This window comes from Pongo pygmaeus, chromosome 13 (genome assembly GCF_028885625.2).
Source record: "Pongo pygmaeus isolate AG05252 chromosome 13, NHGRI_mPonPyg2-v2.0_pri, whole genome shotgun sequence".
NCBI lineage: Eukaryota > Metazoa > Chordata > Mammalia > Primates > Hominidae > Pongo > Pongo pygmaeus.
The window spans coordinates 120,914,452-120,937,324 of NC_072386.2; the positions used below are offsets into that span (position 1 = coordinate 120,914,452).

The window sequence follows — 22,873 nt, forward strand, 5'->3', positions numbered from 1 at the left end:
GTGGATAAGTTAGAAGGTTTGCACGAAGAAGAGGTAACCATCTGACATCCAGAGACGTCTGGTGACAGCTGGGTGTGCCCCCACATGGGTCACTAAGTCCTGGTGCCAGGCATGTTCCCTCCCCTGCCCAGGGGCCCATCCTGGCCTGGGAGTCTGGAGTCACAGGCCAGGCTGAAACAGAAGAAACTCAAGCAGGGAGAAGGCAGGTTTAAGGGCCAGGACGGGGGTAGCTGTGTCCCTTCCTCCTGCTGTGGGAAGGGACTTGAGATCCGTGTGTTTTGCCTCCTTCTTGCTTGGCCAATCCAAGCAGGGGCTCAGAACAGACCTCAGGGCTGAGCAGAGGCCAGTAGACCCTGAGAGTCCTGCCAGGCTGCAGGGATTCTGGGTGGGCCTGCGGATATCACATGCACGGGAGGGATGGATGCTGGGGTCGCACACCGGCCGGCAGGGCAGAGGACAGGAGAGGCAGGGCGGGCTCCAAGTCTCACGCGTTGCTGTGGATGAATCTTCTGATCTCTCTGTGCCTCAGTGCCTGCATCTGTGAAATGGGATGGTTGGGCCAACCTGCCGAGGGAACCACCCTCTCAGCACAGTGCCCGGGTTTGGGCTGCTATCATGGGCTGTTACAAAGGCCTGTGGTTCCTGAGCCAGGACCTACCTCCCTGGGCCTCTAGCGCCCTTCAAGGTGTTCTGGGGTGGGGACAGGGAAAGTTGCAGAGGGCTGGCCTATTCACAGCCTCCTGCTTGCTGTGGGCACTGCTGGGACGCTCATGTGCCCGCCGTGGTCTGACTCAAGAAGAACTGCCCTCCCTCCCACATCCTGCTCCCTCTTCTCTGCCCTCCCCCATCCTCCTCCTCCCCTCAACCGCCCTCGCTCCGGCAGCAGCAGCCACAATACTGGCAGGAGGCTGGGTGCCTGAGCTTCACCATCCAGGCCGCAGAATTTTCAGGGTGCCACCCCTGGGTGCCCCACATGTCCCTTCACATGTGCCCAGGATCCATTCCAGTCCTTAGATTGCTCTTCACTGGGGAGGGGGACGGTGGCTTTTCCATGTGCGTCCTCTCTGGATGGGCCCTAATCACAGTGCCGCGCACACCATGCACGGTACTCCCAGAACCCTCTCCGATGTTCGAGGGGAGGGTGGAGGCTTTGTGTGGATCACATTAGGATGGGGGACAGTGGGATGGTGTGAAAGTCTTCAGTGATCTGGCTTCTCTGAGCATCGGCCTCTTCAGCATTCACCTTCGATCCCACCTCAGCTGTAGTCTGGGCTTCGAGGACTTGCAAATGTCTTCCTCTCTCTCAGCCTGTTTCTTCATCTGTAAAATGGGCTTCCTCAGCCGGGCACTGTGGCTCACGCCTGTAATCCCAGCACTTTGGGAGGCTGAGGCAGGCAGATCTCCTGAGGTCAGGGGTTCGACACCAGCCTGGCCAACATGGCAAAACCCTGTCTCTACTAAAAATACAAAAATTAGCTGGGTGTGGTGGTACATGCCTGTAATCCCAGCTACTCGGGAGGCTGAGGCAGGAGAATTGCTTGAACCCAGGAGGTGGAGGTTGCAGTGAGCCGTGATCCTGCCACCGCACTCCAGCCTGGGCGACAGAGTGAGACTCTGTCTCAAAAAAAAAAAAAAAGGCTTCCTCATAGTACCTTCTCAGGGCCGTTAGGGGCATTCTAGGAGAATACGGTGTGCAGAGTTACCAGTCGCGTCGGGCCCTGCAAAGGTAGTAGCTGGTGTTGGTGACAGTTGACCGCTCTCTCTGGCTTCCCGATGTGGAAGGAATCGTCCTCCAAGGAGTGCGTGTCCTCCTGGGGGTGGGGCGGGAGGGGTGGTTAAACTGCCTACAGGAGCCAGTTTGTGAATTGGTTTAGAACAACACGTATTTAAGTTCACAGTTCTGAAGATCACACTCTTGACTCATTTTTGTGCTGAGCCCTGTGGTTACATGCACCATGTCCCCTGATACCAACAAGAGGGATATGAGAACCATCCCTGTTTATGGATGAGGAAACTGAGGCTCAGACAGGCGAGGGCATTTGCTTGAGGCTGTACGGGCAGTGAATGGCAGAGATCTGTCCTGGGATTGGGAGTGCAAAGCCATTCCGGCGTCAGCCACCTAGGGATCTGGAGGGTTTTGCGCTGGGCACTGGGACTGCAGGGTGGACAAGTCCAGTTGGAACAGCCAGGATCCCCCCATGCTGTTTACCCAGTTCCCTGGGAACAGAGACTGAGGGGCAGGGTGTGGGCATGTGGGAGCAGCCACCTGCTGGCTCCATATGGTGGTCTACCCACCAGCACCAGCAGCAGCCCACCCAGCCTGATGCCAGGAGGGGCTTAGCGGAGAAGGTGGGGAGGTGGGAGGGTCTTGTGCAGGCATGCGGCTTCGGGGAGGCCATTCATGTGACTCTTGTTTTAGCCCCCTTGGGTGGAGCACAGGGCTGGGTGGCCAAGTGCTCACTCTGTGTGCAGTATCTGGGTTAATTCCTATGTCAGTTCGTAACCCCCTTATGCAGACGCGGCTAGGAGAGGTGAAGTCTGTATCCAAGGTCACACTGCTAGTGAGAGGCAGAGGTGGGACTGCACCTGTGCCCAAGTCCATGGCCCCATGGGGCACCATCTCTTTGAACAAGGAGCCACAGCTTTCCTGGGCCCTGAGCGGGCAATGTTGGTGGGTGGGTGATGTTGGCATCTCCTTTACCCTCTCTGGCCCGGTCTGCTGCCTCCAGGTACAAAGGCTTCATCAAGGACTGCCCCAGTGGGCAGCTGGATGCGGCAGGCTTCCAGAAGATCTACAAGCAATTCTTCCCGTTCGGAGACCCCACCAAGTTTGCCACATTTGTTTTCAACGTCTTTGACGAAAACAAGGTGAGCTGGGGATTGATGGGGCCTGCGTCAGCCCGGAGCGTTTTCCCTCCTGCGGCAGCTGGCTCAGCTCCTGTGGGTACCCGCAGCATCTCCACACCCACTCTCTCCTGCCGATGTTCCCTTCTAGAGAAGGAACACACACACGAGTGCATGCTGACATGCACAGATACACAGTCGCACATGTACACATGCTTGCACATGTACACATGCAGAAACACAATAAACACAGATGGATGCAAATGCATGCACACGTGTGCACACTTATGTACACCCACACATGTACTGACATGCACATCCAAGCTCTCACACAGATGTGTATGTGCACATGCAGGTGAATACCATGCACACATGTGGGCACACATACATGGAGATACAGCCACACACATGAACACACATGTATATTCATACAGTGCACACAAATGCACACATATGCACACAATGCGTGGACTTGCAGGTGCCCACACGTGTACACACAGAGAGACATATACACATATGCATTGTATACAGTGCACACACATGCATGTATACACATGTACACCCTGACATTTCTCTTACAAGCATAAAATGCAAATACCTCCCAAGATAATAACAGGATTAAAAATAATAACCAATATTTCCTGAACATTTACTGTGTGTAAGCTTTTTACATGGATTTTTTTTTTTTTTTTTTTTGAGACACAGTCTTGCTCTGTTGCCCAGGCTGGAGTGCAATGGTACAATCTCGATTTACTGCAACCTCCGCCTCCTGGGTTCAAGCGATTCCCCTGCCTTAGCCTCCCGAGAAGCTGGGATTACAGGCGCCCGTCAGCATGCCTGGCTAATTTTTGTATTTTTAGTAGAGATGGGGTTTCACTGTATTGCCCAGGCTGGTCTCAAACTCCTGACCTCAAATGATCCACCCACCTTGGCCTCCCAAAGTGCTGGGATTACAGGCATGAGCGACCGTGCCTGGCCATACATGGATTATTTTTAATGAGGCCTTACAAGCACCTGGGAGCTGGGTATTTTAATACCCATTTTGTAGGTTAGGAAACTGAGGCTCTGAGAATCATAAGCTATAGGATCTTTTGTTCCTGGCTTTTTCCACCGAGCATCATGTTTTCAAGACTTACCATGTGGTAGCTTGTGTCACCTCCGGGCAGTGGCCGCACCGACAGCTGTCGGGTTATCTGCGATGACCCTGATTCTGTCCTACAGTAGCATCTGAGGGTGGATTTACTACCACTTGTCTCTGTACCCCCTGCTGCTGGCACCACGGAGGTTTCTATCCTATCCCACCCCCAGCTTCTCCCAGCTGCCCCCAGGCTGGGAGTCACATTCCTGACCCTGGGAAGGGCTATTCCCTTCTTGGGCCTCGGTTTCTTCATTTGCAAATAAGAGGTGGAATTAAACAACCTGCAGCGGCCTTCCCTCTGCAAAAGCCTGTGAGCCCACAGCTCTAGGCCGAGGGGCTTCCAGGCTGTTGCTGAGAGGAGCTCAGGCGTTGGTGCTTCTGGCACCTTCTCCCATCAGGAGTGGAGTCAGCCTCTCCATTCAGCCTCAGTCCTTCTTCCTGTGCCTCCCTCCCGGCCCCTCCCACTTCTAACCCCCCACACAGTCCCCAGCCTCTGTTCCCCACCCTCTCCTTGCCTCTCACCCCCCATTCCTTCAAGCCTGCCCTCTCCACCTGAGTGTCCATTGGCCACAGTGTCTGGAGCCTGCGACTGCCCCTCGCCCGTCCCCGAGGTTCAGCCTGACCTGGTGGCCTGACCAGCACTGACCGAGGCCATCCCCTCTCTCTCCTGTCAGGACGGGCGAATTGAGTTCTCCGAGTTCATCCAGGCACTGTCGGTGACCTCACGGGGAACGCTGGATGAGAAGCTGCGGTGTAAGTCCTGCCCCCTTGGCCCTGTGGGGCAGCAGCTGGAGGGCCCAGGTCAGAGGGAGGCAGCCCTCGGCCCTCACCAGGCAGGGGTGCCAGACACCCACTGCAGTGACCACAGATGGCGTCCAGCTGCGTCTGCAGAGGGCAGGACTGGGCCCTGGGCAGGTGGCCCTCACATGGCCACGTAACTAGGCCAGGCTGACTGTCCAGGGTTCAGAGAGCAGCGCAGACATCTGTGCTTCCAGGTGGGAGGGTTTCCTGGAGGCACCGGCAGCAGGAAGGAGCTCGCTGAGGCAGGTGGACAGGGAGGGCTGGGGGCAGAGGCTGGCAGGAGCCTTGGCTGCACTCGGGCAGGTGCAGACCTGGGCCGCAGGAGGGTCGGTGGGGACCCAAGACCCAGATTCAGTGCCGGACCCACCTCTTTCATAGCCATTGCTTTGATTCTTGCTTTCACTCATTCACTTAACTCATTCATTGACCGAATAACGACTGAACGCAGCCACGTGTTGGTACCAGGGATCCACTGGGGGATAAGATAGATGGGTCCCTGTTCTCAGGGCGATCAGTCTAGAGTGGCAGCAGGATTTAAAAAAAAAAAACCCTCAGGAAACTGCAGGCGAGGAGGAGAGAGGGAGTTGTGAGCAGGAGAGGACCTGCCTGGCAGGCACGGAGCTGGGGATGAGAGGAGCTGGGGAGGGGGCATTAAGGGCTCCAGGCAGGGGGCCCACGTGTGCGACGCCCAGTGGAGGGAGGGTGAGAGGGAGTTGGGAGGGGAAGCTGTGCAGGCCCCTGGCAGCATTAGCAGGAACGCAGGGTGCGTGGAGAGGAGGGAAGATGGAAACCAGCTGGCCAGAGCTCCCTGCTCGGTAAGACTTTCACACTTCATTCCATCGGCAGCGAGAAGACCCTGCAGTTTCTTTTTCTTTTTCTTTCTTTCTTTTTTTTTTTTAAGAAATAAAAGAGAATTTTATTTATGCAAAAGCTTCTCCTCTCGATGCACTATTTTATTTTCTAATGTTGACTATAGGAGGCCACACCATAATTGTGGGAGCAGAGTGGACTGTGGGGACGAGGCAGGGGCTGGAGTGGCGGGAAGGAGAGGGGTGCTTCTCTGGGTCACATCCCAGGCCCTGGGCTCTCCCACGCACTCAGCTCCAGCCACTGAGACCTCGGCCCTGGCAGCCCAATGCCCCATCCCTTTATTTTATTTATTTATTTATTTAATTATTTATTTATTTATTTATTTGTTTATAGACAGAGTCTCGCTCTGTTGCCCAGGCTGGAGTGCAGTGGCATGATCTCGGCCCACTACAGTCTCCGCCTCCTGGGTTAAAGCAATTCTCCTGCCTCAGCCTCCCAAGTAGCTGGGATTACAGGCATGCACCATCACACCCGGCTACTTTTTGTATTTTTAGTAGAGATGGGGTTTCGCCATGTTGGCCAGGCTGGTCTCGAACTCCTGACCTCAGATGATCCACCGGCCTCGGCCTCCCAAAGTGCTGGGATTGCAGGTGTGAGCCACTATGCCTGGTCGTGTTATTTTTAATATATATATAATGTTTAATATATATATAATTTATAAATGTGATATTTTATATATATATATATATAGAAAGAGAGAGAGAGTCTTGCTCTGTCACCCAGGCTGGAGTGCAGTAGTTCGATCTCGGCTTATTGCAACCTTCACCTCCTGGGCTCAAGCCATCCTCCCACCTCAGCCTCCCAAGTAGCTGGAACTACAGGCACACGCCACCACACCCGGCTAATTTTTGTATTTTTAGTAGAAACGGGCTTTCACCATGTTGGCCAGGCTGTTCTGGAACTCCTGACTTCAGGTGATCCTCCCGCCTCAGCCTCCCAAAGTGCTGGGATTATGTGGGTGAGCCACTGTGCCTGGCCCTGTTATTTTTAATTTATATATATATATATAAAATATATATATAAAAAATATATATTATATATATAAAATATATATATAAAATATATATATAATATATAAATATATATATAAAAAATATATATAAATATATATTATATATATAAAAAATATATATAAATATATATTATATATATAAAAAATATATATAAATATATAATATATATAAAAATATATATTATATATAAAAAATATATATAAATATATAATATATATAAAAATATATAAATATATAAAAATATATATATAAAATATATAAATATATAAATATATATATATAAAATATATAAATATATAAATATATAAAATATATATATAAAATATATAAATATATAAAAATATATATATAAAATATATAAATATATAAATATATAAAAATATATATGAATATATATATAAAATATATATAAATATGTATAAATATATATATAAAATATATATATCAATATATATAAAATATATATAAATATATATCTATATAAAATATATATCAATATATATAAAATAAATATAAATATATATAAATATATATAAAAATATATATAATTATATATAAATATATATAAATATATATAAATATATATAATTATATATATTTATATATATATATAAATATATATTTATATATATATATAAATATATATTTATATATAAATATATAAATATATATAATATATATAAATATATTTATATATTATAAATATATTTATATATAATATATAAATATATATTATATAAAAATATATATAAATATACAAATATATATAAATATATTTATATACATAAATATATATAAATACAAATATATATAAATATATTTATATACATAAATATATATAAATATATATTATATATAAATATATATAAATATATAAATATATAAATATATATAAATATAATATATAAATATATATTATATATAAATATATATAATATATATAAATATATATAAATAAATATATATAAAATATATAAAAATATATATGTATATATAAAATATATAAATATATAAAAATATAAATATATATAAATATGTATAAATATAAATATATATATAAATATATATATAAATATATATGTGTGTATATATATATATATAGAGAGAGAGAGAGAGATTGAGAGAGAGAGAGAGTCTTGCTCTGTCACCCAGGCTGGAGGGCGGTGGCTTGATCTTGGCTTATTGCAAACTTCGCCTCCTGGGCTCAAGCCATCCTCCCACCTCAGCCTCCCAAGTAGCTGGAACTACAGGCACTGCCACCATGCCTGTCTAATTTTTCTATTTTTGTAGAGACAGGGTTTTGCCATGTTGTCCAGGCTGGTCTTGAACTCCTGGGCTTAAGCAGTCTGCTCACCTCAGCCTCCCCAAGTCCTGGGATTATAGATGTGAGCCACCATGCCCAGCCTTATTTATTTTAACCCTAGTTGCAATGGTGTGTGTGTGTGTGTGTCTGTCCCTGTCTATCCTGATGTAAATATTAGTTGACCTGATGAGGAATGGGCCATCTGGTCGCTGACTTCATGTTGGGGTGCAGAGAGGAGGGGTGAGTTGAAGACCCCTCCCCACTGCCCCAGCCCAGGATCACTCAGCACTGCTGCTTGCTTACAGGGGCCTTCAAGCTCTACGACTTGGACAACGATGGCTACATCACCAGGAACGAGATGCTGGACATTGTGGACGCCATTTACCAGATGGTGGTGAGAGGCTGGGTCCCGTGTGGTTAGGGGTGGCAGGAGGGGCAAAGCCAGTGACTGAGAGAGAGAGACAGCACTTGTGCAGCCATGCTCCTGCCCAGGGTGGAGGCAGGGGTCACTGGCTGAGCTGTTCTGTACATCTCTGCCTGGGCAGGCAGGCACAAGCTGGTAGATAGTGGGGCTGGGGTATGGGATGTTCCAGGGCACAATGGCAGGGATGGGGAGGGGAAAGAAGAGGGGGGCAGTCCTCATCTGGAAACTGCCAGGTCTGGGGGGTAAATGCGTGGCCAAGAGCCCAAAGCCCAGAGTGCCAGGGCCCACCCCCGCCTTGTCCGTCCCTGCAGGGGAATACAGTGGAGCTCCCAGAGGAGGAGAACACTCCCGAGAAGAGGGTGGACCGGATCTTTGCCATGATGGACAAGGTGAGGTGGGGGGCGGGGCTGGTCCTGGACCAGGGAGGCAAGGTGTCAGGGGCAGGAATTGGAGTCCCTAGAGCCTGGGCCTGGCTTTGCTGCCAACCTCCTCCATGGCTCACGGCAGGTGGCACGGTGTCATATCCCTGCTCAGAAGCTAGCCCCATCCAATGTCCGGAGTCTTAAGTCAGTTTGCTCGGCATGTTTTCTTTAATCAACCAAAGTCCTTAGCCTTTTTTTTTTTGCTTGCCATGGACCCGTTTGGCATTCTGGAGAAGCCTACGGACTTCTCAGAATAATGGCTTCAAGTGTATAAAATAAAATCCATAAGATCAAAAAGGAAGCTGATTATTTTAGAAAACAGCTGTCAGAGTATTTTTAAAAAAGAATCTGTGATGTAGCATTCTGTGAGCCACTTTCTTAACGCATTCACTAGGATGTAGTGGTGGGTCCAGCAACCCCTGAAATTATGAGCTGTAATATCTGCAGCAACTGGGGTGTGTTATGAAAATACCTGTGATCCCTACTGTCAACAGATCACAGGTACTGCAGGTCCTGTTGGGGACCATCACCTAGGTTTCCATCAAAGGAAAAGCTACATTTCAGTTACAGGTTAGTGAAAAGAAAGGCTGATTTTTTTTTTTTCTCCAAGTTCACAGACCTGCTGACTTCTAGCCACAGGCCCTAGGTTAAGAAACCCTTTCTTTTTTTTGAGACAGAGTCTCGCCCTGTCACCCAGGCTGGAGTGCAGTGGTGCAATCTCAGCTCACCACAAGCTCCGCCTCCCGGGTTCACACCACTCTCCTGCCTCAGCCTCCTGAGTAGCTGGGACTACAGGTGCCCGCCACCACACCTGGCTATTTTTTTTGTATTTTTAGTAGAGACGGGGTTTCACTGTGTTAGCCAGGATGTTCTCGATCTCCTGACCTTGTAATCCACCCGCCTTGGCCTCCCAAAGTGCTGGGATTACAGGCGTGAGCCACCGTGCCCGGCCAAGAAACCCTTCTTTAAAGAGAACCAAAGGCCAGGCGCAGTGGCTCATACCTGTAATCCCAGCACTTTGGGAGGCCGAGGCGGGTGAATCACCTGAGGTCAGGAGTTCGAGACCAGCCTGGCCAACATGGTGAATTCCTCTCTCTACCAAAAAAAAAAAAAATCCGGGAGGCAGAGGTTGCAGTGAGTGGAGATTGTGCCATTGCACTCCAGCCTGGGCAACAGAGCGAGATGCAGTCTCAAAAAAAAAAAAAAAAATTAGCCAGGTGTGATGACACATGCCTGTAATCCCAGCTACCTGGGAGGCTGAGGCAGGAGAATTGCTTGAACCTGGGAGGTGGAGGTTGCAGTGAGCCAAGATCAAACCACTGCACTCCAGCTGGGCAATAAGAGTGAGACTGTCTCAAAAGAAAAAAAAAAAAGGAACCATAGACACTGGTGCCTACTTGAGGGTGGAGGGTGAGAGGAAGGAGAGGATCGAAACCCACCTCTTATCAGGTACTATGCTTATCACCTGAGTGACAAAATAGTCTGTACAGCAAACCCCCACAACACGGGATTTACCTATATAACAAACCTGCACATGTATCCTTGAGCCTAAAATAAAAGCCTAAAAAAAGGGACTCCAAAAAAATATGGAATCCTTCTTTAAATCAAACTTACTTAAAACTAAAATAACTTAAATGTAAATTTGAAATAATGACGTTAGGGAAATCCAGGTGTTACGTGCCTTCAGCAAAATGACATAAAATGGTCAGGTGTGGTGGCTCACACCTGTCATCCCAGCACTTTGGGAGGCCAAGGCGAGTGGATCACTTGAGCTCAGGAGTTTGAGACCAGCCTGGGCAACATGACGAAACCCCGTCTCTGCAAAAAATACAAAAATTAGCTGGGTGTGGTGGTGTGCACCTGTGGTCCCAGCTACTCGGGAGGCTGAAGTGGGAGGATGGCTGGAGCTTGGGAAGCCAAGGCTGCAGTGATTGCACTCCAGCCTAGGTGACAGAGTGAGACCCTGTCTCAATCAATCAATCAATCAATCAATCATAGAAATTCCTGTAATGCAGGGCTGCTTATTAGATTCTGGCTGGAGACAGCTGTTTGCCCTAAAAGCTTTGAGTCTGAGACCTGTATTTTCTTAATTAAAAAAGAGAGATTAGCCCATGTTAGAGGAGCAGTAGAGATGTGCTGTCCCTCAGACCCAGCTGGCCTCTTGGTAATGATCAAAAGATTTATCGACAGAGTATGGAGCATGGAATAAGTTTCTTACGGTGTGCGTTCACGTGGCTTAAGGCCAAGGCCACGCACTCCTTACCGTCCCCCTGTCTACACCTCCCTCATTTTGGGAAACAGCACAGACCCTGTAGTCACACTGACTGGGATGTGAATCTGACTTCCCCGTTTCCCAGCCCTGGGGCCTGGGTAGGTGACAGAGCCTCAGCTTCCTCACTGGTAAAATGGGGATGAGAGCAGCACCCTCCTCTTGGCTTGGCTGTGAGGGTTCCATGCACTGAGGGTCATGCCGTGCTTGGCGTGTGTCGTGTACTCAGCGAGCGATCCCTGAGCGTGGCTGGGGTGTGCTCATCGGTGCTGTTGTCGGCGCTTGCCCTCTCTGGATACCTGAGATCGAGTAGGTGCTCTCTGTAGCCTTTTTCTTGTGGTCCATGGGCTTCCTTGAGAGATGCTCCGGGAAAGGGATTCTGGCCCAAACATCCCCTCCCCGAGAGACCCACTAAAATTCCTCTTTCTGAGCCATGTCCAGCCCCCTGCCAGGTCTCCCAGGGTCCAGTGTGGGCTGCTCCAGGGGCAGTTTAATTGCCCTCCCAAGAGCGACCCCAGAGAACTGCACGAGGCTCTCAGCCTTGTCAATTACTCACATTGATGGGGATTAATAGCATTAACCATGACACGTGTGGAGTTACAGGGCGCTTCCCAGTTGGTCAAGCACAGAGCTGTCGCCCCAGTGCCTGGAGGAAGCCAGGTAATTACCCTCCATCCCCAGGTGAAGAAACATGCCCAGAGAGGTGGGCCACGGCACAAGGCTACCCTGCCATGAGTGCCGAGGTCTGTCTGGTGCTGGCTGCTTGTAGGCCCTGAGCCACGTTGCTCCCTCCTGATCTAACCTTGGAAGGGCTCTCGGGACTGGCCCTGGGCTGGGCTTGTCCAGGGCCCTCTCCTGGGAGGCCCTGCACCCTCAGCCGCCGTTCTCTGCTCACAGAATGCCGACGGGAAGCTGACCCTGCAGGAGTTCCAGGAGGGGTCCAAGGCAGACCCGTCCATTGTGCAGGCGCTGTCCCTCTACGACGGGCTGGTATAGTCCCGAGCTGGAGCTGGGTGAGTGTGGACTCGGGGCCTGGGGTGGGTCTGGGATGGGTCAGGGGTGAAAACCCAGCAGCAGGACACCTAGGGTTGGCAGGTAATTACCTGGGTCTCTAGGGGTGTTGGGGTCAGCCCAGCAGGGACATAGCTGGGAGGAGGCTGGAAGGCGGGCTTTCAAATTGGTCAGAGCTCCTCTGTTTTGATCATTTTTATAGACCCAGATCAGCCTGCGAGTTTGCTTGAACAGAATTTTTCTGGGTGGACCGGGCGCGGTGGCTCACGCCTATAATCCCAGCACTTTGGGAAGCTGAAGCAGGTGGATCACCAGGTCAGGAGTTCAAGACCAGCCTGACCAACATAGTGAAACCCCGTCTCTACTAAAAATACAAAAATCAGGCGGGCATGATGGTGTGCACCTATAATCTCAGCTACTTGGGAGGCTGAGGCAGGAGAATCACTTGAACCCAGGAGGTGGAGGTTGCAGTGAGCCGAGATCGCGCCACTGCACTCCAGCCTGGGCAACAGAGTGAGACTCCATCTCAAAAAAAAAAAAAAAAAAAAAAAGAAGAAAAAAAAAAAAAAGAAAAGAATTGTCCCGGGTGGAAGACACTTTGAAAATCAGTTCCCAACCAAGGCCAGGGGCCTGGGAGAGCAATTTCTTATCCCCTCTCTGAGCAGCCAGTCGAAGACCTAAGCTCCTAGCTGTCACAGAATGATAGCACGCCTGGCAGAGGCCCCTGTTGCTGGTAGAGAGCTGTCTCCCTTCTTTCCTTCTCCTCTCCTCCCTTCTCCCCTTTTTTCCTGCCTCTTCTTTGTGGAGTGTTCGATGCTATCTGCCGGGAGTGGGTGTGAATAACGTCCAAGGTCTTGTCCAGAGATCAGTGTTCTTGTCTACGTCCTGGTGAACCAGTGGATGCCTGCTGTTGGTGTATATATGTAAGGGTAGAGTTGCTGGGACATAGGATGTGTGTAGTATTTAGCTTTGGTAGTTACTAGAAAACAGTTTCCAAAGTGGTTGTGCTGTTTTGCAGTCCCACTAGTAGTGTATGAGAGTTCCAGTTGCTCCACATCCTCGCCAACACTGGGTATTTTCTGTCTTTTCAAATTTTAGCCATTTTTGTGAGTATGGAGTAATAACTTGTTCTAAGTTTACTTTGCATTTCTCTGATAAGCAGTGATGTTGAATGCCTTGTTATAAGCGTATCACCCATTTTAATGTGCTCGTTTGTGACGTGCTAGGTTAGTTATCCATTGCTACATATTACATTACCACAAACAGCAGCTTAAGAACAAACATTAGGAATTTGGCACAGTTAAGCTGGGTGCCTCTGGCTTAAGGACTCTCAGGAGTATGCAGTTTGGCTGTCGATAGGGTTTGCCCGGGTCTATCCTGGATTTAGCAGTGCAAGTTCCATGTTCTAGGAAACTCCTCAGTCCCGGGAAAATTGGGATACTTGTCAGCCATTGGCCAGGGCTGTGGTGTCATCTGAAGGTTTGGCTGGTGATGACCTGCTTCCAATCTCACTCATGTGGTTTGGCAGCCTTGTTCCCTTGGCATGTAGACACCTGCACAGGGCTGCCTCACAACATGGCTGCTGGCTTCCCTCAGAGCTTTCCAAGAGAGAAGGAAAGAAAGAGAGCCAGGATGAAAGCCACTGTCTTTTTATAGCATAATCTTCGAAGTGACATCCATCACTTTTTCTTTTTCTTTCTTTCCTTTTTTTTTTTCTGCAACCGGGTCTCACTCTGTCACCCAGCCACCAGGTCATGGCTCACTGCAGCCTCGACCTCCCAGACTCAAACGAGCCTCCCACCTCAGCCCTCAGCTTTCCAAGTAGCTGGGACTACAGGCATTTGCCACCATATCTGGCTAATTAAAAAAAAAATGTTTTTTTTTGGTAGTGTAGAGACAGAGTCTCACTATGTTGCCCAGGCTGGTCTTGAACTCTTGACCTCAAGTGATCCTCCTACCTCGGCCTCCCAAAGTGCTGAGATTACAGGTGTGAGCCACTGCACCCAGCCATAGATTGGTTTTTGAATGTTAAGTCACCTTGCATTCTTAGAATAAACTCCACTTTGCTGTGATGTGTTATTTTTTTATGTATCATAAAATTTGATTTGTTGGCATTTTGTTTAGGAGGTCTACACTGTTTTTTTGTTTCTTTCTTTTTTTTTTTGAGACAGGGTCTCACTCCATCACCTAGGCTGGAGTGCAGTGACGTGATCTCGGCTCACTGCAGCCTCTGCCTCCTGAGTTCAAACAATTCTCCTGCCTCAGCTTCCCGAGTAGCTGGGACTATAGGCGCCTGCCACCATGGCGCCTGGCTAATTTTTGTATTTTTAGTAAAGATGGGGTTTCACCACGTTGGCTAGGCTGGTCTCGAACTCGTGACCTCAGGTGATCCACCCACCTCAGCCTCCCAAAGTGCTGGAACTACAGGCGTGAGCCACCATGCCTGGCCAGGCCTACACTGTTTTGAAGCGTCTGTTATTATTATTATTATTCTTTTACAAGAAATCCTTTTTCATTGAAGAGACATTGAAAATATGTTTAATGAGAAAACCTCAATTAAAAAGTTTATTTTAAAAAAACTCCTATGTATGACTCAGATATAATCACAGTGAGCATTTTAGTGCCCAGAGTGATTTTAAAAGAATTGAACACTTACAAGACTTAACACTCAGTAAACTGAGTCACACAGAAATATATAATTAAAACCAATTTATAAAGGAACTATCACTGTTATTAATATTTCTTTTTTTGTTTTTCCAAGATGGAGTCTCCCAGGCTGGAGTGCAGTGGTGTGATCTCAGCTCACTGCAACCTCTGCCTCCTGAGTTCAAACAATTGTCATGTCTCAGCCTCCCAAGTAGCTGGGATTACAGGTGCTCGCCACCACTCCCGGCTAATTTTTGTACTTTTAGTAGAAATAGGGTTTCAGCATGTTGGACAGGCTGGTCTCGAACTCCTGACCTTGTGATCCACTCGCCTTGGCCTCTGAAAGTGCTGGGATTACAGGCGTGGGCCACCGCGCCTGGCCAATATTTCCATCATAGAAATGTTTGACGTGTACCTTGACATGTCCCATGGTGAATGCTGATCCATTGTCTAATTTTTCACAGTCCCCTTTTGCAAATCACCATGTCATATTATTTCCATGACAAGCTTGTCAAAGTGACAAGAGCCCTCGCATGATATGATCCCCCTTTCTATTAGCTCTGCTGGGAAATGGCCTTCTTTCTTCTATAGGGCTGTTCCTTGTGCCCACGCTGTAGTAATTATATCCAATTTGTGTTCTATCATTTTAATGATTTATTTGCCTCCTCAGGTTCCTGATAGCTCCTAATTCCTAGATCACTTGCAGTTATGTAAGTCATTGACTTATTCAGAAACTGAGATGAGGCTTATTTTCCACATCATTAAATGTTGAGCCATCATTTTTCATAGCTGCATAATGCTCCATCACATGGCTGGGCCATAATTTAACCAGTTCCACAGTGTTGGGCACTCAGGTTGTTGGGAATTTGGGGAAGGGATTAAAAAATTATCTATTATGGGCCAGGCATGGTGTCTCATGCCTGTAACCCCAGCACTTTGGGAGGCTGAGGCAAGTGGATCACTTGAGGTTAGGAGTTCAAGACCAGCCTGGGCAACGTGGTGAAACCCCATCTCTACAAAAAATACAAAAATCAGCCAGGTGTGGTGGTGGGCACCTGTAATCCCAGCTATTTGGGAGGCTGAGGCAGGAGAATCGCTTGAACCTGGGAGGTGGAGGTTGCAGTGAGCCAAAATCACTCCACTGCACTCCAGCCTGGGTAACAGAGTGAGACTCCATCTGAAAAACAAAACAAAACAAATTATCTATTATGGAAACATTCATACACAGTGGTAGAGAGAATAGTGTAATGCTGGCTGGGTGCATGTGGTCACTCACACCTATCATCCCAGTGCTTTGGGAGGCCGAAGTGGGAGGACTGCTTTAGGCCAGAAGTTCGAGTCCAGCCTAGGCAACATAGAGAGACTCTGTCTCTACAAAAAATACAAAAGTTAGCCAGGTGTGGTGGCACATGCCTGTAGTCCCAGCTACTCAGGAAGCTGAGGCAGGAGGATCCCTTGAGCCCAGGAGTTAAAGGCTACAGTGAACTAGGATTGTACCACTACACTCCTGCCTAGGTGACAGTGTAAGACTCTGTCTCTTTAAAAAAAAAAAAAAAAAAAGTGTAATGTTTTGTACTCATCACTCAGCTTCCGAATCCCCAGTTCCCTGCCAATCTTGTACCATCTGTGCCCTCCCCCTCCCACCCCCACTCTTGTGATTTTGAAGCAAATTCAAGACATCATCATACTTAATCCATTTCAAAATGTATTTCTGAAAGATAAAGATTCTTTAAAAAATTCATAAAGCAAAAACAATCAATAATTCCTTAATATCCTCTGATCTCTAGTTGCTATTCTAGTTTCCTGTTATCTTACCGTGTTTTTTTTTTTTTTAACTTTGTTTACTGAAATCAGAATCAGAATAAAATCTACCCATTGTAATTGGTTGATAGGTCTCTTAAATTTATTAGGCCATGTGCAGTGGCTGACGCCTGTAATCCCAGCACTTTGGGAGGTCGAGGTGTGTGGATCACTTGAGCCAAAGAGTTCAAGACCAGCCTGGGCAACATGGTGAAACCCTGTCTCTACCAAAAATACAAAAATTAGCTGGGTGTGGTGGCGGGTGCCTGTAGTCCCACTTACTTGGGGGTGCTGAGGCAGGAGGATTGCTTGAACCAGGGAGGTTGAGGCTGCAGTAAGCTGAGACTGCACCACTGCACTCCAGCCTGGGTGATAAAGTGAGATTTTATCTCAAAAAAAAAAAAAACTTTTTAATTCTGTTTATTTTTTATGTATTTATTTTTTTGAGGTAGAGTCTCACTCTTTTTGCCCAGGCTGGAGTGCAATGGTGTGATCTTGGCTCACTGCAACCTCTGCCTCCCGGATTCAAGCGATTCTCCTGCCTCAGTCTCCTGAGTAGCTGGGATTACAGGCATGCACCACCACACCCAGCTAATTTTTGTATTTTTAGTAGAGACGGGGTTTCACCATGTTGGCCCGGCTAGTCTCGAACTCTTGAACTCAGGTGATCTGCCTACCTTGGCTTCCCAAAGGGTTGGGATTACAGACGTGAGCCACCTCACCTGGCCTGAGTACCGATTTCTGGTTCTTTGGGTGTATACCTAGGAGTGGAGTTGCTGGGTCATATGGTTAACTCTATGTTTAACTTTTTGAGGAACCACCAAACTGATCTCCAAACTAGTGACAGCATTTTGCATTCCCACCAGCAATGGACAGAGGTTCCAGTTTCCCACATCCTTGCCAATGCTTGTTATTTTCCATGAAAAAAAAAAAAAGGTAGCCATCCTAGTGGGTGTGAAGTGGTTGCATCACTGTGGTTTGTTGTTGTTGTTGTTGTTGTTTTTGTTTTTTGAGACAGGGTCCCACTCTGTCTCCCAGGCTGGAGTGCAGTGATGCAATCTCGGCTCACTGCAACCTCTGTCTCCCAGGTTCAAGTCATTCTCCTGCCTGAGCCTCCCAAGCAGCTGGAATTATAGGTGTGTGCCACCACGCCCGGCTGATTTTTGTATTTTTGGTAGAGACCGGGTTTCACTGTGTTGGCCAAGCTGGTCTTGAACTCCTGGCCTCAAGTGATCCTCCTGCCTCGGCCTCCCAAAGTGCTAGATTTACAGGTTTGACCCACCGCTCCTGGCCGTCTCCGTGGCTTTGATATGTGTTTCCCTAATGACTAGGGATGTTGGGCATCTTTTCATGTGTTTATTGACTGTTCAATGTGTTGTTTTTAACGGTTTGTAGACTGTTTTATCCTGTGGGTGTGTCCTAATATATCCCACCACTCCCCTGATACTGGACACTTAGATTGTTTTCTCTGCTTCCATTTTTGTTTTCTGTTTTCTGCTATTACAGATGATGCAGTGGTAAACATTTATTTATTAAGGATAAATATAGGCTGGGCACGGTGGCTCACGCCTATAATCCCAGCACTTTGGGAGACCGAGGCGGGTCTATCATGAGGTCAGGAGTTCGAGACCAGCCTGGCCAAGATGGTGAAACCCTGTCTCTACTAAAAAATACAAAAAAAATTAGTCAGGCGTGGTGGCGGGCGCCTGTAATCCCAGCTACTTGGGAGGCTGAGGCAGGAGAATCGCTTGAACCCAAGAGGTGGAGGTTGCAGTGAGCCGAGATTGTGCCACTGCACTGCAGCCCAGGTGACAGAGCAAGACTCCAACTCAAAAAAAAAAAAAAAGAACCCGAAGGGTGCCTCAGAGGTTATGCACATTTTTAGAACTTCTGACATAGAATGCCACCTTGACTTCTATCGACCTTCCTGCCAGCTCTCTGTGTCTATCCTCTGTGGCCACACCTTAACCCCTATCCCCTGTGGCTGGATCTTAACCCATCTTGCCTCCTTGTGTCTTCCAGATGCCTGGGAACCACTCACCTCCTTCTGCGCCATGAGGCCACCTCAGCCCTGACACCAACCCCGTGCGTCCACCCAGCCTTCTTCCGCATCCACACACAGCCGGCTGCCCTTGACCCGGGAGGCCCCGGCTCTCCTCTCTCCTGTCCTGCACCCATCCCCTGCCTGAAGCCACCGGCTCCAATTGCCAGCAACCTCTGCTTGTCCGGAAAACAACAACACGAAACGGAAAAGGCTACAGCCCTCTGCAAAACCAAGGACTTGGCTGCCTCGCAGGCAGCCTCCGTTCCTCCTGCTCTCTTGCGCGTGTGCTTTTGTTTTTTATTTTGAACAGACGTTTTAAAAGAAAAAAAACAACTACCTTCTGTCCTAGAAGACACAGACTGACAGATGGGGCGAAGGCCTGGGGACCTCAGAGAACTCTGCCTTGCCCTCGTCCCTCGTCCTTCGGCAGCCGGAGAGGCTGTGGGTGGGCCGAGGGTGTCTAGGGGTTCTGCCTGGTCAACGTTATTTGTCGTCCCATCTTTTAGCAGCAAAACCACCTGCGTGGCTAGGATGATTTAATTATGAGGATGATGATTTTTTTTTGTGATAACAGTATTGTGCTTTTTGTGGGGAAAGTGAGGGTTTTTTTTTATATACATATATAATTGATATCTTTAATTTATTGGTTGTTAACTGTTGCTGCTGCCTGGTGTGCCCTCAGCTCCCAGGGCTGCGGGCCCACCGTTTACATGTGCACGCCCTGATCCACCTGCCCACGCTGACTTGGGAGGATGGTGGCCTGCAGCGGCCAAGAAGCCAAAAAAATTTTTTTTTTTTTTTTTTTTCAGATACTGTGCTTGATTTTTGGAGAGGGGAGAGGTGGAAATTCCTAAATGGCTAATACACTGTTCCCTCCAGCCCGAATGCCTCCTGCCAAACCCCTTTTCCTTGCTGCCTCTGTCCCCGCATCCTTGTTCTCCTCTGGGTCCGTAACATTTTTTCCGAGGATGAACAGGGGACATCTTTAGGTTTCCCAACTCTTGCTTTGGTGTTTGCCGCAGCATGGAAAACAGAGCGCCTAAGGCTGGGAGCCAGAAGAAGGGGCATTGGGTACCCAGGCAGAGTCAGGAGAGGTGGTCTTCGAAGTAAGTTAGCAGAAATCAAGGGGACCTCCGCCTCCTTGGGCTGGGGAGGGGATTTCAAGATAGTTCATGGCTCTCTCCCGCTCTGCCTTCCTGCCTTCCTATCTGCTTTTTCCAGTAAACCGCATGGTGTCCCTCCCTGGCCCTCTCTTGGCTCAAAGGCTGGGAGGGAGGGAAGGAGAGAAGAGTTCCAGGCAATCCCGTCAAGGTAGTCCCTACACCTGGGGCTGTGGCCCACACGTCTTCACGGAGGCTTCCAGCTGTGCCTGCCACTGAGGCAGGCGTGGCCCCAGGACCATCACCAGGAATGTGAGACCACCCTGGACCAGAGGTAGGAGCCCGAGGTCCGGCCCTTGCTCTTTGATTGTGGGCAGCCTCCTGCCCTCTCTGGGTCTCAGTTGCCGCATCTGCAGAGCGAGAAGGCCCGGGCGGGTTGGTCTTGTAGGCCCTTTTCCATGCTGACATCATGTAATTCTAGGCCTGGGGTTCAGTTTCCTGCGGCTGGTGATTCTGTGGTTAAGTTTGCTTGGCCCCAGCAGCCCAAGGGACTGTCTAATGAGTCACAGCACAGCCCCTATTGCGTGGCTGCTGGTGTGTGGGGTCAGTTCCAGCAGATGAATGTGTCATGTGGCACACCTTGTCCCTTCCCGCAGCATTTCCTGGTCCCCCCCCAGACCGTTGAGCTCCCTTTGGGACCCAGAAGGAGTCCTTGCCCAGGGAAGGCTTGAGGTGAGAAGCCGCTTCCCAGACTGTCAGGGCCAGGCCTAGGTCTAGAATTCTTGCTGCTGCTTTGCAGAGTCAACAGCCCATCATCCCATGTTTTAGAGGGGACACTTTGGTCCTCGGTTCCCACCCTCAGCAAGCAGGCCTCCAGCCCAAGGAAGGCCTCCGCTGGAGTGACGTTGCCGTGTGGGGCTGCCTGGCTGTTCCCCTTGGCTGGAGCATTCAGCCAACCCCAGCATCCCCGCTGAAGCATTCATTGGCAGCCACCTAGGACTGCACGCTGGTCCCACTGTAACCCCCCTCCCCCACCAACATCCTGCAGGGATGGGGTCAGTGGTTCCACCTTCACAGGCCACTTTGAAGGGCGGATTCTTTGAGGCCCCTGCCAGTCGGCTCCCTGCTCAGCTGCTGGCCCGGGCTACCTGGGACTCAGCACCAATGGCTGAAGTTTCTCAGCCAGGCTCTGACCTGGGGTCTGAGGCAGGGGACGAACATGGTGACTTGGGGCTGAGAGGATGAGGGAGGTCTTTCCCAGGTCAAATTACTTTTCTTTGGCCTCTGCCTGAGGCTCGATTTGCCTCTTTGGTCCAATGGGACTGACACTGTTGTACAACCTGACCTGTGGCTGAGGGTGTCTGGGCTTAAGCATGTGGACCCCTTTGGTGTGTCCGGCCTTCCTCCATCGTCCTGCCCTTTGGCCTTTTGGTTTGAAGCCACAGGTGTGGCTTCTGGCCTTAGCAGACGGTATCCTTGCGGACCGCAGCCCAGCATGCCCGTGGGCCCACACCCCGAGACAGCCCAGAGCTGCCGGAAGGGCTGCCCTTCCCGGCCCTGGCGGGGTGCTGGACACTGGCCATTTTCACTAGAGTTTGCCTGGCAGGGAGCGATCTCTGCCCCCTCCTCTCCCCAGGCCTCTGGCTGCAGTGATGCCGCAGAATCCTGAGCCAGGTGCCTCCTGAGCAGCCCGTGCGCCTCTCCACAGCGGCGTTTGCCACCCAATGCGGCTCCCTTCAGATGCTCTGATGCAGAGGGCACGCCCATAGTCCCTCTGCAGAGCCTCACACTGGGGCCAGGGCAGGCACCAGCCCCAGGCGGCCAGTCGGCCACGGCCTGTCCTCTTCCTCGTAGCGTCTGCTCCTCACCTTGTGTTGATGGTGACTTAGGAGAATGTTCCGATTTTCCATGATCTAAGCAGGCCACATTTAAAATAACATCAAGGCAAGTGTACGTGTCATCCTCTGTACTGACATGTCTTCCCCTGAAATGCTTTTCAGTTTGACAGCCCGTTTCCTAGACAAGTGCACCTGGGGTTTCAGGAACTTTGTCTCTTTTTGGAGGGGGTTGGTGGGGAGGTCGGGATGCCTGGGATCCCTTCCTGGAGAGGCAGCCTGTCTCTGGAAAAAGCCTCCATTGCCCATCCGCCAGGCGGAAAGTCACCCTGTTCCCAGCGCGGTTTCAGCATTTAATTTTAAGGGAGCCAAGGAAGCGCGGCGCGCCCCCTGGTGGTGGTAAGCCGCCAACGCACCTGGGGGCTGCAACCCCACCGGACGGGTGGTCCGGAGGGAGGCTGGAGCGGGCAGGCGAGGAGGGGGCTGTGAGTCTTCAGAGGCCCTGGGCCACCATATTTCTGGCAGCGTTTCCCAGACACCCCTCTGCTAGGCCATCCCTGGATAGCAAGTGAATTAACTTAAGGGCACTGTGATGGGAAGCCTTGCCCCCCTCTTTTTTTTTTTAAATATCTGCGGAATAAACCCAATGGTTAATTTTTGAATGAATAAAAGGCTTTTGTTGAATAAACAGCTGGTCCCATCTTCTGTCTTGGCATCTTAGCATCCAGGCTTAGGCTCTGCCCTTCTCCAGGATGGGGTAGCCCCGAGTCGCCTTCCCCAGCCCACACATTCCCTGTTGTCCCTGTTTCTGCAGTGGCCCCTGGCCCCAGGGAGGCCTACTTCACTCCCAGCCTGACTTGGTGGCTGGCTTCCTCCAGGACTTCGCGCAAGTCAATTCTGCTCATTGGGTCTCAATTTCCCCATCCCTTGGATGGGAGCAAGAGTCTCTGCTGGGCCTGCCTCCCAGGGGCTTGGTGAGACCCAAATGTGAGTGTCATCATCAAAGCCTCTCGAAGAAGCAGAGGCCGGTGCCCAAGGGTAGTGGTTTGGACTGCTGCTGCCTCCCACCCGGAACCTGCCACTTGGGAGAGAGATTGGTATAATGCTTGCAAAAACAAACAAACAAAAGGCAGTGTCTTCTGGTTGTGGTTATTTCCTTTCCTGCTTGCCTCCCCAGCCCCTTTTGAGTCTCTTTTTGGGGTGCCGTCCTGTCTGAACCTGCCAGTGTGTGTCTCTGGGGCCAGGGTCAGGGCGAGGCCCAGGGGTGGACAGGGGCCGTATAGCATGCCCCAGCCTCCCCGAGCTCCTGCTGTATGTCGTCCATGTCATGCCAATTAAACACGCTTCCTGGAC

At 49.5% G+C, this 22,873-nt stretch overlaps 1 protein-coding gene across 1 annotated transcript in view; it reads left to right on the forward strand.

The window, feature by feature from the left end:
• Nucleotides 1-22,208, forward strand: part of NCS1 (neuronal calcium sensor 1) — a 65,208-nt gene extending 43,000 nt beyond the window's left edge. Inside the window, exons 3-8 of the mRNA XM_054501906.2 lie at nt 2,730-2,868; nt 4,657-4,735; nt 8,275-8,363; nt 8,705-8,782; nt 11,982-12,097; nt 18,564-22,208. Of these exons, the coding sequence (XP_054357881.1) occupies nt 2,730-2,868; nt 4,657-4,735; nt 8,275-8,363; nt 8,705-8,782; nt 11,982-12,080 (484 nt within the window). The 3' untranslated portion in view covers nt 12,081-12,097; nt 18,564-22,208. The remainder of the gene's footprint in view (nt 1-2,729; nt 2,869-4,656; nt 4,736-8,274; nt 8,364-8,704; nt 8,783-11,981; nt 12,098-18,563) is intronic.
• The last annotated feature ends 665 nt before the right edge of the window (nt 22,209-22,873 follow it).